At 46.4% G+C, this 13803-nt stretch overlaps 1 protein-coding gene across 2 annotated transcripts in view; it reads left to right on the top strand.

The window, feature by feature from the left end:
• ATL3 (atlastin GTPase 3) overlaps positions 1–13803 on the top strand; it is a 230404-nt gene that overhangs the window by 166970 nt on the left and 49631 nt on the right. For both annotated transcript variants that reach the window (XM_085625910.1, XM_085625911.1), the window contains exon 9: positions 7488–7615. In XM_085625910.1, the coding sequence (XP_085482036.1) occupies positions 7488–7615 (128 nt within the window). The remainder of the gene's footprint in view (positions 1–7487; positions 7616–13803) is intronic.

The following is a 13803-nucleotide window of genomic DNA, read 5'->3' as shown; positions in this document are numbered from 1 at the left end:
CCCAAGTGATACTTCAACAATGATAGTTGTCTTTGTGGGGTACTACCAAACTCCTCAAAAACATCTACATAAGCCTGGAATAAATGTAGCCAGGAGGATCCTCTGGCTCAGCTAAAAAAAATAGGGGAGGCTGATTAATAAAATAAAGAAAATCGTCACCTTTGTCACTGTGAAAGTTACTTAGAATATTCAGGACCCAGTACCTTCAGGACCCAGTACCTCCTAGTACAGACAGTACTTCTCTGAAGAAATTCTTCCCATCTAAAGCACAATTCATACAAATGAGTGCAATCAAGAGCTTGCTGAACATAGTCACCAAGAATAGATTGACCTGTTAGGTGCTCCTTAAATATTTCTGTATGGTGTGCGTATCACCGCGTGACGCACTGGATATTGCATGAAATAAAGTAGAATAGCAATATGATGCTGCACCCAGTGCATCACATCCATTAAACTGGCATAGATTTAAGCTTCAACCTCGCTAATGTAGTGTAGCGTGTGGCATGAACTAGAGGTGACACCTCACAAAGTACATCACATTGTAGCGTAGTCACAGCTGAAACTAAGACAGGCGCATGGACAGTACGTTCAACAAACAAGTACATTGAACAAGTTTAGCAATTCAGACTTCAGAAACATGTACAACCTGCACGCAGAAATACAAGATCTGGACAAACAAGGTCAATCTATAATCCAGGACACCTGCTGCGAAATTCAAGGACTACTGAAATCACACATGCTGCTCCATCAAAAGACGTTTGCTTGTCACCAATGTTGAGATGTGTTCAAGATGATCGAAGATGATGTAATCTTGTGCTTGTTCTTTATTGAGATCCAGAATACACAACAGCAGGAGAGGCACAAGGAACCACCCTACAGGTCTTCTACCACTGACTTTTGCCCATCTCCCTCACCACGGCCAACTCACTTCACACATTCTGCATTATAAATTCTACATTGGACACCCTGACTCTGGGTTTCACTGTGACCTGCAATCACTTACTGCTACACTAACGCACATACACCAGACATCATGACTCTAGGGGAGGGGTAAATTAATGTTTATAAAAATGTTCAAGCGTTACCCTTCTGCCAACAAAGTGTTGTATTAATATGCCCATACATGGGGTGCACACTATCCTCTCCTGGATGGCCCGGGAGAATAACTGCCATGTTTAGTGGTAGTATCACACATGTCACAGATTTTGAGAGTCTTTAGTTCTGCCTTGTATGGTCTGACCTGTGGGCATGTGTACTAGACATGAAGCAACGTACCCCACCCCCTATCTGGGGACTCCATCAGCACAAGAGCGAGCACCCCAACATCTCCCTCGACTGAACAGGGTTAGTCATCAACAGGTCAAGATCTTGTATGCATTTTCTTTTTGTTGGGTTTAAATCTAGACATTTGTAGCACTTGCCCCAGTGTCCCATTACCCCTCTTTTAATAAAGTGTGTTCTATGTCCTCCTCCAATTGGTGCATATAATTATTCCAGACCTTTGTGTGATTTAAGCCATGGGTCGAGTATTGTGTAAAATGCCTTTTCTAGGGGAAGCCGTTAGACCTATGTTCTCGGTTTTGAGTCGATTCCCGGCACACTTTGTGCATCTTGCACATGTTCCTGCCCAGGGTAGTGCCTGTGTCTGAAGTAGTATCTGTATTGGAGGCAGTAAAGGTCTGTACATTCAACACTTGTCGGGTGTTCCAGTTTGTTAAAAAAAAGTCCCTCGACCTTTGAGGACTTTGTCGCTTCTATTCAGGAACTGAGGGTCGTTCAAACTTGCTGGTAATCTGTGTTACAGCTGAGGGGAAGTCAGTGGGGACAGGGGTGTAGTTGCCTAGTTCTGTTTGACCAGACCATCCCTAGTGTGTTGAAAGAGGTCTCGTACAGTACAGGAGGGTATCCAGTTTAGTTCTGTAAAGCGAAGGCTGCCATTGAATACATTGAAACAGAACTGAGGTGTGAGCCTCTTTCACCCCCAACCATAGCTTTAGCCTCGAGAGTCTCATCCATTCCAATTCCGGATGGATTTGTGCTGACAAAATATAATGTGACGCTTCTGGGGAATTCTAGGCCACCCTCCGGTGTTTTTTTCCAAAACTTCTTTTTAATGTGAGCTTAGCTGTCTTTGGTTCTTTGTTACCCCCATGTAAACTTCAGCAGGCGGGACTGGATGTATTTGAGTATAGCCTTGGTAAATCATAGCACAAGTGTCTGAACCAGATAAAGGAAACTGAGGAAGAAATTTATTTTGACACTATTGATATAGCTCAATCAAGATAGGTCAGTCTTTCCCAGTGGTATCGTTCCTAAAGTAGTGTTGAATTGTATCCAGTAAGGGTAGGACATTACAGGTATAGAGAGCAGAACAATCCCCCGGAATTCTAAGTCTCAGGTATTGAAGGAGGCTCTCCGAAAACTCCAAGCAACCACGCAGGTGGTGCATTTGCCATGTGTGACCATGATTTGACACCCCCTTTACCAGTGATTCGGAGTTGTTGATTTTGAAACAGGACTCTTCAGAAAAGAACTCTGTCTCCACAACCAAAGCTAGTATTACTTGTTCCATTAAGAAACGCACACTATCATATGCATTTGCAATATGCAATTTGTGGTAAATCTTTTCATAGCCTGGTTCCCATTGATTCTATGATTCACTGGCTTCATTTCTAACGGCACAGATCAGGAGTGACATATGGACACTGCTGTCTTGTGCCCCTCGCCTATGGAATCTGTTGCGTAAAGTTGCCATTCATGCTCTGGGACTGTCCAAGCTTGACATCCTATTGGGCCCGGATATTGAGCGAGGTTGATACACATTTCGACACACAGATTTCACGATTCTCAGCATATGTGGTTTTGGGACACCCTAACCCCTTAACCTATCTCCTCAAATCCCGCAAAGGGAGACAAATGGGACTAGCACTTGGTCCTGTGCTCAAGAATATTCTCGCCCACTGGGCGAGAATATTACACCACCAATACAACACCCACACACCTAGGTTGGCTCCACAGATTATGGTTTATTCCAGGGATGGAACGGTTGACTGCCACCCTCACAACCACTAAGTCCACTTTTAGGGAAATTTGGAGTCCATTCCTTTCTCTCTTGTCCACGGTATTTAGGAAAATCACTTGTCCTAAGTGCCTCCGCATCCTTCGTTTAATCGAAGTGGAGTAGATTCCACTGCAGATAGAAGACACGTAGAGCAGACTCGCTTCTAAACAGCTGGCATGCACGAGGTCTGTTGAAGGAGTACAGGGGGGAGGGAGGGGGGTTGGGAGTGTTCTTAACTATTTCATTTTGTTCTGTATATTAAAATCATGTGATGAGTGCTGTGACGCTCACTGTTGAGATCTATGGCATATAAGAAGCGGTGAGTAAGCCGCATACAGTATGTACTTCTATGCTCTTGAGACATGTGAATAATAAAAATATTTGAACCATAAAGTTGCCATTCATCTTATTTCGTGCAGTTGGCTACTTAAGACAAAAGATGTCTCTAACAAACCTAAAGACATTTTGGACAAGGTTTTGGTGAGGAAGCGGCAGTCTGCTCTACCAAAGGCCTTTTCCGCATCAAGATTTACATGGCGCTTTGCTGCAAAGCGAATAAAGTTGAGGCCTTAGGCTTTACCATCAGAGTCACCAAGTTACACCTGATCCCTCTCCAAATACAGTTCTTCTTAGGGTCAGCCCTGAACTCAGTAACAGGCAAAGCCTACCTCAGCCATCAGTGTGCCATGGCTGAGGAACCGGTCCTAGGAAGCTTGTTTCCGGTCCAGGGAAGGCATGGCTTGGCAGTTCGGGCTGGACTGTTCCCAAGAGGCACAGGGTCAGACTGATTTGCATATGGCTATGTCAGAACTGGGGTGGCAGAGTGGGCTAAAGAATGGTGATGGATCAAACCCAGATCTGTTGACTGGGTGTGAGTGTTTGATTGGTTCTGATGCTCCGTCCATCACCACCCCCTTTTGTACCGCTTTGTTCGCCATAAGTTGGCAGGGTATGCTCAGACGTGAGTCCCTTGCTCACTTTGCCACTGGATTCAAGCAAGCCTGTCTGAAGACGGCTGAAATGCCAGAAACCGGTCCTAGGAAGCTTGTTTCCGGTCCAGGGAAGGCATGGCTTGGCAGTTCGGGCTGGACTGTTCCCAAGAGGCACAGGGTCAGACTGATTTGCATATGGCTATGTCAGAACTGGGGTGGCAGAGTGGGCTAAAGAATGGTGATGGATCAAACCCAGATCTGTTGACTGGGTGTGAGTGTTTGATTGGTTCTGATGCTCCGTCCATCACCACCCCCTTTTGTACCGCTTTGTTCGCCATAAGTTGGCAGGGTATGCTCCGACGTGAGTCCCTTGCTCACTTTGCCACTGGATTCAAGCAAGCCTGGCTGAAGACGGCTGAAATGCCAGAAACCGGTCCTAGGAAGCTTGTTTCCGGTCCAGGGAAGGCATGGCTTGGCAGTTCGGGCTGGACTGTTCCCAAGAGGCACAGGGTCAGACTGATTTGCATATGGCTATGTCAGAACTGGGGTGGCAGAGTGGGCTAAAGAATGGTGATGGATCAAACCCAGATCTGTTGACTGGGTGTGAGTGTTTGATTGGTTCTGATGCTCCGTCCATCACCACCCCCTTTTGTATGGCTTTCCAACAGCTTGTCCCTCTGTTTTTATTTGTGCCGAATTGTCACCTGCTCAGAACAGTGAGGCACCTTCTCTGCATGAAGGCCTCCTGCGTCACCATAGTGCCCCATGCCAGACTGCATAAACGCCTGCTGAAACAGTGCCTTGCAGCACAACGGTTCCAAGTGTAGGGTCACATAAAGGATCTAGTGTTGATAAAGTCCAGTCTTCATTGCTCTCTGTATTGGTGAAACAGCAGCAAAAAAACCAGCCTTTCAAAGACCCTTTACCGCAGGTCACCATCACCATGGATGCATCACAAGCAAGATGAGGAGACATCTCATCCTCACAGTAGTACAAGTGTCGTGGACCCTGCATCAGCAGAGTTACCACATCAAATACCCATAACTAGTCATCCAGTAATCCAACTAGTCTTCAGAGCCTTTTCTCCATAGAAAAAGAGACAAGGCAGTTTTAGTCTGACTGGATATCGTAACACCGATGTACTGTCTGCAGAAGCAAGACCGCACCCACTCTCAACACCTCTCCCTTTTAGCCCAAACAATTTGGCCTTGAGCCCTGCGCCATCTGAAGCCACATGATGGCAAAGTACTTCCTGGGGATGGACAACGTCCTAGCAGACCTGCTCTGCTAGTCCCACCAACAAGTTCACACATGTACACTCAATCATTTAGTTCTGAACAGCTACTTTAAAATCTAGGGAACCCTACAGCTAGACCTGTTTGCCACCCCAGAGAACACCTAAATGCCCAGGTTTTGCCTTCAGGCTCCCACAGTCAATGGGAAACACACTGTGGATGAATTGGTCAGGGGTATATGTTTATACTTTCCCACCTCTCCCTCCGCTAATGGTGTGTAAGATGGGGCAAAGATCCCAGATAACCATCCTCAGCCCCCACGAGAAGCTCCTCACTAGACTAGATCATCTCATCATGAACCAGGGTCAGATCAGACGTCCAGACCTCAAACAGCTTAGCCAAGCAATTTGGCACCTGAAATCCAACAGTTCAGCTATTTACGTCTCCCACATAAGTTCATGGACAGCTTCGTGGAAGCACGCAGTCCGACTGCTTGAACTTGCTATGTGGCAAAATGGAAGAGGTTGGTGCAATACTGTATCCCGATGTGCATAGATCCAATAAAACCTGCTATGCAGGACATTAAATGCTGTCTCCTTCATCTGTAACAGTCTGGGTAAGCATATATTTCCTTAGAATTCATTTAGCAGCCATACTGCTTACATGCAGAATAGGAAACACTCTAGCCTATTCCTTATACCAATCATCAAGGCTTTCATGGAGAGTCTTGAAAGGGTAATTCCCACAAGCTTGCCTCCAGCCCTTCAATGGAATATCAATATATTCCTCACTAAACTCTTGGGTCCCATTTGAGCCAATGCATTCCTGCACCTCCCATTACTTCTCCTAGAAAGTTGCAATCCTAGTGGCTAAAACTTCACCCGAGCTTATTGGTGAATTGCAATCACTTAAAATGCAGGAACCCCCTTATCCAGGTCCACTACCACAGGACAGTCCTACTGACCAACCCAAAATGTATGTCTAAGATTATTCCAGCTTTTCATCTCTACAAACCATAGAACTCTGTTCAACAGCCAGAATCAGTGAGGAGAGAGCCGTTCACACTTCAGACATCGACCGGATGCTCATGTACTACAATGATAGGACCAAGTCCTTTCATAAGGCAGACCAGCTGTTTGTGGCATTTAGTAATCCCCAGAAAGGTTAGGATATTTCAAAAGCAGCCATTGCCAGATGACTAATCTGGTGTATCCAGAAGTGTCACCTTAAAGACAAGAGAATGTCCCGTGTACACCCCTGGGCAACCTCTACACAAAAGAAGGATGCCATGATGGCCTTCCTTTGAAACAATTCACTAGCTCACATCTGTAAGGCATCTACTTGGTCAACCCCACACACGTTTACAAAGCACTAGTCTGTACATGGTCTTGCTAGACTGCAAGCTCTAGTTGGCCAGACTGCCCTAAGGATCTTTCTTCAAACATCTAATCCGTCCACCCACTACCCACCGTATATACAGAGGGTCTGCTTCACAGTCTAGGCAGAGTATGTGTATCTGTAGCAGCACGTGCTGCGAACAGAAAATGTTGTGTACTCTATAAGCATCTGTTCTTTGCATGTACTGTGTAGATTAACATGCATCAAACTCTCCTCCCCGGAAATGTGTGGCTTTAGTGCAGATCTTTCTCCTTTTCTTTTCCTTTAAATGCCTAGTTCTCTAGCAATATACCTGTGCACACCTTGTTCCTACTACTTCATATTGCTTTCATCCGCTGAGCAAAAAACTGTCTAACATGGAGTCGGTGCTCATGTAAATGACAGCATAAGAAGGAGTCACTATGTACCTTGTGACTCAAAACACTTATTCAAAGAAGAGCAAGCTACAAATGTCCAAGCCCAAAACAAGTTGGCAGTATCAGGCAGAGCATGTGAATTCACAGCACCATACGCTACGAACAGATGCTTAGAGGGTAAGTAACATTTTTCTTTACGTAAAGAAAGGCTTTCACCAGATTGGTTTCAATAGTCTGGTGAAAGCCTTTCAAAGTGGAAGAAATGTCAGAACCAGTGTGTCAAACGAAAATTGTCAGAACTGATTTCTTCAAGTTGGGGTTTCACCAAATACATATGGAACCTTCTATGCAAGTATTTGACCTAATACACAACTCTTCTAATGCACCATTGCAGGCCCAATGTTATCCCGGCACTGGTACACACAAATGCTCATGTGCATCCAGCCATTTTCTGTTGTAGTAAAGGGTCTGGTGTCATTCTGTCTCGTGTCTTTCTTGTGTGCAGACATTGCAGACGAATTTAAGGAACAACTCGAGCAGCTCATCCCATTTGTGCTCGACTCTAGCAGCTTGATGGAGAAGGAGATCAATGGGTCGAAGGTAACCTGCAGAGGACTGCTGGAGTACTTTAAGGTGTGTGGTGTTCCTTTTTTTTTTTTTTTTTTTTTTTGAGTCTTCGAAAGTTTTATGAGTCAGTGTTATTTTTGGGAAAACCTGAGCGATGAGATGATGAGTTATAAGGTTGTGTTAAAATTCCATGCATTGTCGTCTCTTCATTAACCTCCCTTTATTTAATGTCGCGATGCAATACTGTAAAATTAATGAAAATCACAGTTACATAATGCACTCTTCAATATAAGTTGCATGGTGGCACCATTAACTGCTGTTGGTGATATTTGTTTTGTTGATCTTGGAAGTTTGAGATTTTGAAATGACCTACCAAGTTAGACCTGTGTTTATCTCTGTTTCATGGAAGATCTCACAATAGCGCATTCAAGCATGCCGCATAACGTTGACTTTCCTTCTGTACAAATCTGAATTGATTTGAAATTGAAATACTAAGCAGAATGGTTTTGTTGCTGGACCGTATGACTTGCTTGTAGTCAGACTTGTTACCCAAACAACATCATATACATCTCTCTGACAACTATATTGGCATCCCATGCAGTCGGGAATGTTGCTCCTCATCCACATCTTGTTAAGGGCTCTTAAAATGGGTGCAGACTGCCATTGCCCACAGTGCTTATATTTTTAAGAAAAAGTGATAACAGGATTTTGCAGCATTTCAGTATGGAATTTAGTTTTGTGTGCGTAACCAATATTTATGTAGTACTGGCTTATCCATATAGGCGTTGCACAGGACCCCTACTTTTGTGGCGTAGTTAGAAAATCAAAAAATACTCCTGCCTTGTGAATTAAGAACAGTCTACCTGAATATATCATAAAATATCTCTGAACCTTCTGTTCTCCCAGATTATCTTTGTTACAGGGAAGAGGCTTCCAAAATCTTGTAGTGAAATAGAAGGTGTAAAGACATTTGTGAAACCGCTTCATGGACACGTCATTTTTGAAGGCTCTTGTAGAATATCGCTGTAATCTCTTATTTAGTATAGTTTTAAGCCACTATTGATTGGTGCCTCCTGAAGCTCTGATGTAGCGTTTGCAGTGTTGCTCTCTTTTAATAGAAGTGATATTCTGGAATTCATGTTTATATTTGTGTACTCGTAATCGGGAGCACACAAAGTGGATGGTTTGCGGACAGGTGGCGAAGCACTAGGGTGTTTGCTCTGCTCTTTTTTATCAGATAGAGCTTTTTAGCCACAGATTCCTTACCTTAGAATATTCCCCAGGCATCAGACTGGATATGGAAATTTTCAGGCAGTACCCCTGTATACTGATTAGTGGCGTTGTTCGTTTCCTCGTTGGTGTCATCTTCACCATAAATGACATGTGCAGTGCCTATATAAGTGCCACTGCAGCACGCTGACATCCATTGTTTTCTTTCTGCTCCAGTCAGCACAAATTCGGAGAGAGCTACCCCCAGTCTTTTTTGCTCAGTTGTTTCTCAACTTTTTTGCTAGGCTTTGTTTTTCAAGATTGTATCTCCTGGTGTGCTAGGGATGTCTTCTGAGAAGCCTACAGACTTCAAACTATGTGGTGCCTGTAACAGACAGATGTCTGTGAGATACCCTTATCTGTTTTTTTCTCAGGTGCTTGGAATGGGAACATGACTCTAAGACCTACAAAGACTGCTGCGCCATGAATCCTAAGGCACTGAGGGGAAGGTCTCTCAAGCTCCTCGCCGTCTGATGACGCTCTTAATCGCAATTGCGGAGAAGGTCCCGAAACCACTTGCGGAGTCGCTCCTCCCGGCCGTCGTCTCGATCAAGATTGGGAGTTAAATCCCATAAGAAAAGGAAGTCCAAGACGTCAAAGTGCTCTTTGACTTCTTCACATGGACCTAGTCATCGGACTTGGTGCAGGAGCATCGGCACTTCTGGCCTCGCCCCGGAGTCTGTGCCAGGGTCCACTACACAACTCCCAGAGTTTCCCGGAGTTAAACCCGCTCAACTCAAAGTGATTTTTGAGGCTATGCCCCTCCTATTTGGGCAGTGTGACGTCTTTGGAGAGCCTTCAAGCCCCCCGGATGCGTAGGGGCCCCTACTGGTTCTCTGCCTGTGGGTTCACCCTTGGTGCCTGTCGGGTCCCTTGGATTCAATGATGGATCTGGAGCGGTGCCGGCCAAAAGACCGCAACCTTCCTAGCGCCCGCTCCAGTGCCACGGCTTCATCACCGGCCCCTTCATTATGCCTTCTCAACACGGACCGGTATGGGTGTTGCCTGACACCGACCTGTACCATGCCGTTTGAGTCTGAGCGGGTGCCTTTTTCGTTTGACAGTCCTGGAGAGGGTGATGATTGAAAGGGACGCTTATGGTTACCAGGATCCCCTTGAAGAGGCACAGGACAACGATGAGGATCTGGCAGTTTGCAGTGATTTGGATAGCTCACCAGACACTGGCCTGATCTCTCCGCAAACATGGCTATGGAGGCAGGTGCCTCATTCGCAGTGGTGGTGCGGAGGGCGGCTGATGTCCTGGACCTTTCGCTGCCCACAGTGGGAATCAAGGCAAACATCTTGACAGAGTTGCTTCAACCTGGAGTTTGCTCTTCTGAAACTTTACTCCCATTTAGTGAAGCCCTTACTGATGTCCTTCTTGGGGCCTGGTCCAAACCCTACACAGGGATTCCTGTGCACAGGACAATTGCCCGCCGCCATCGCCCTGCTTTGGGGGACACCAGTTTCCTCACCCAGCACCCTTCCCGCAGAGCTTGGTGGTCCAAGACCCCACTTTTGGGATCAATTTTGGCGCATTCCCTACCTCTCCCCTGGCTAGGAAATCCAAAAGGATGGGTACTTTTGGAAAGTGAATGTTCTCTTCTGCCAGCCTTGCACACCATATTCCCATACGATCTGGGATTCAGTTGGCAAGTGTTACCCATGACCTTGGAGGAGACCCGAACCATACTCTCCCAAGCTATTGCGGACAGTAGAGCCGCAGTAAGGTTCACCATGCGTTGTGGACTCGTCACAGTCGACTCGCTAGGTAAAGCAATTTCATCCTTGGTGGGCCTGCGGCACCACACCTGGCTGAGAATTCCTGTTTTTTCAAGAGATGCCCGAGCCACACTTATGTACATGTCCTTTGGTGGCTCTTGCCTTTTTGGAGAAAAGCCGTACTCATCGCTGACGCACTTAAAGGAAAGCAGAGCTAGGGCCAATTTCTTGGGCTTGCCTATGGCTCCTCGTTTCCCCCTGTCCGCCTTCCGCCTCTTTCGTGGCCGCGGAAGGGTTCTCTAATCGCGTCCATACTCTCCCAACCTCTAAGGTCAACAGGCTTCTCAGCCTTTTCGTGGCCAAGGGCGCAAGCCCCATAAACCACATGGGACAGGCGCCAGAGATCGGAGTAGTGAACCCTCCCACTTCCCCCAGCAGCTGAAGCCACCAAACCTCTTGGGTTTGCCCTCCTACCATCATGGACATCCATTGGGAGGTAGGATACGCCTGCAACACTGGCGGTCAATAACATCGGAACATTGGGTTTTGCAAATAGTCCATAGGGACTACCCCCTCCCCTTTGTGACTACCCCTCTCCCACGTACGACCAGCTGATGGAGGACCACCTCTCCCTGCTCCATCAAGAAGTGCTGGTTCTCTTGGCCCAGAGAGCCATCGAGTAGGTTCTGTCATCGGAGGTTGTGGTTGCTATTCCTTCTACTGGTGCCTAAGCAGGACCGAGGCTTTTGCTATCCTAGACCTGCGCCATCTCAATTTCCTCCTGAAAAAGGAGTAATTCAAGATGTTTGCGCAAGTCCTGTCTGACCTGGACCCAGGAGCGTTGGATTTGCAGGACGCATCACATCCTCGTGCCTGCTCACAGACATTACCTGTGATTCACGGTGAGCTAAGAATACTTTGTTTGCCAGGCTATCCTTTCGCCTTTCCAGTGCCCATCTGGTGTTCACAAAAGCAATTGTGGTGGTTGCATTTCATCTGTGGAGTTTGTGGGCTCCAGTCTTTCCCTACCTCCATGATTGGCTGTTGAGGGCTGACTTACCACAGTCAGTCGTCTCCCAACTCTAGACCATGGCAAACCTTCTGCACTTACTGGGGTTCACTATAAACATGCCAAAATAGCACCTGACCCGCTCTCAGATGCTCCCTTTTATCAAAACTGTTCTGGACAAGGTGAAGTTTCAGGCCTATCCTTCCGACCGGTGATTCCAGGTTATTCAGTCTATGATACTCATGTTTCAGCCTCTATCTTGAATTTCGATGAGAAACACTCTGAGGTTTTTGGGCCTCATGGCCTCCTGCATCCTGCTTGTGATTTATGCTTATTGACATATGCAGGCTCTGCAGTGGGACGTGAAGTCTCAGTGGGCACAACATCAACGGAATCTCTCTGACATAGTCCAGATCTCAGAGGGAACTGGGAAAGCTCTGCTGTGGTGGCTGACGAACCACATTTAGGTCACAAACAAAACCCTCTCTCTTCTCCATACTGAGTTGACTGTTGTGACAGATGTGTCACTTCTGGTTTGGGGCAGCCATCTGGAGAAGTGGAGATCAGAGGCCTCTGGTCTCCGGCGGAGTCTGAGCTCCATATCAACCTGTTGGAGCTTCGGACGATTCACGTGGCATTAACGGGCTTTCTTCCCTTAATCAAAGTCTGGTGCAGTACCACCACCATGTGGTACTGCAACAAAGATGGTGAGTAGGGTCATGGACCATTTTGCCATGAAGCTCTGCGTTGCTGGAAATGGCAGGAGTGCCAGTGCATTTACCTGGTGGTTCATCTGACGCACCCTCTAAATGGAAGAACTCAGCAGAGGATTCATTGCTGATCACCAATGGCGTCTCCATCTGCAGGTGGTGCAAGGAGTCTTTCAGTAGTGGGGAGAGTCTTGGTTAGATCTGACCGCCACTGCCGAGAATGCACAATGTCAGCAGTTTTGCACGCTGGAGTTTCCAAGGCGACTCACTCAGAGACTCTTAGTCTCGAGTGGAGCTCCGTCAGTCATCCTTCCACCAAGTCTGTCTACCTTCCGTTGGGTTAAGTTTGTGACATGGTGTGATTCCTACGACATCGACCCCCTTTCTGCACCTCTCACCCAGGTTCTTCTATGTGTTCTCTTTGGTCCATCAGGGCTCTGCTCTGTGCACAGTTAAAGGTTATCTTACAGCCATTTTGACATTTTGGCGGTAGCCTGACCAACCTTCGTTATTTAAGTGACCTGTTGTGGCTAGGTTTCTTAAAGGCTTGCAGCACCTGTTTCTTCCTCCCCCCCCCCCCCCCCCGGGACATTCATTATTCCCCAGTGCCATATGAATCTGGTTCTCACCTTCTTGATGTGTGCATCATTTGAGCCTCTGTACAGTTGCCCTCTTAGGCTCTTGACCATCAAAACTGTCTTTCTAGTTGCAGTAAAATCGCCCAGAAGGGTCAGCGAATTACAGGTGCTCTCGACACTCCTTCCATACACCACCTTCTACCCAGACAAGTTTGTGCTCCGGACATGTGTGTCCTTTCTTCGGAAGTTGTTACTCCCTTCCATGTAGTCCAAAAATCATCCTGCCTACCTTCTTTGCTCTGCCTCATCCTTCTAAAGAAGACGAGAGATTTCACTGTCTGTAATCAAAAAGAGCATTGTCGCTCTAACTAGACCATATAAAAGACATCTGGATTGATGATCAAATCTTTGTGGGGTACGTAAGGGCTAAGGGAGGTGAAGGCTGTGTTGAAACTGACCATCTCAAGATGGGTTGGGGGCTCTGCATCAAGATCTGCTTACACATTGCCCAAGAAGCAACTCCCTGAAGGTTTGTGTGCTCATTCCATGAGAGCTAAGGCGGCCATCACTGCATTAGCCCACAGAGTTTCTGTCCTGGATATGCCAGGCACAACCCTGTTGTAACCCTGGTCATTGGTGCATAATGGTCAGGGTGGTGGGCTGATTTGAAGAATAAAACAGCACCACGTAAACCTTTTTGAGTTATGAAAGATCAGATTGACCTTACAGCCTTTTTTCTTCTTCTTTTTTTTTTTTACAATTGGTTTCTGAGTGAAAATTGCACGTTCATGGATATCAAAGCCGTGGTTTTCAGTAGCTGGAGGCAAGTATTGACTGGAACTGCAAACATTCAAGAAGAGGCACCGAGATTATAGGGGTGAAACTCTAAAACTGCACTTTCCTCCTAGTAGAAGGCTGAAGGCAGTAAAGATTTTTAACATGCCATAAGTAGGAAGTGGAATCACT

This window comes from Triturus cristatus, chromosome 9 (assembly GCF_964204655.1).
Source record: "Triturus cristatus chromosome 9, aTriCri1.1, whole genome shotgun sequence".
Lineage (NCBI taxonomy): Eukaryota > Metazoa > Chordata > Amphibia > Caudata > Salamandridae > Triturus > Triturus cristatus.
Note: the sequence above shows the minus strand (reverse complement) of the source record. Positions and strands in the feature narration are given on the sequence as shown.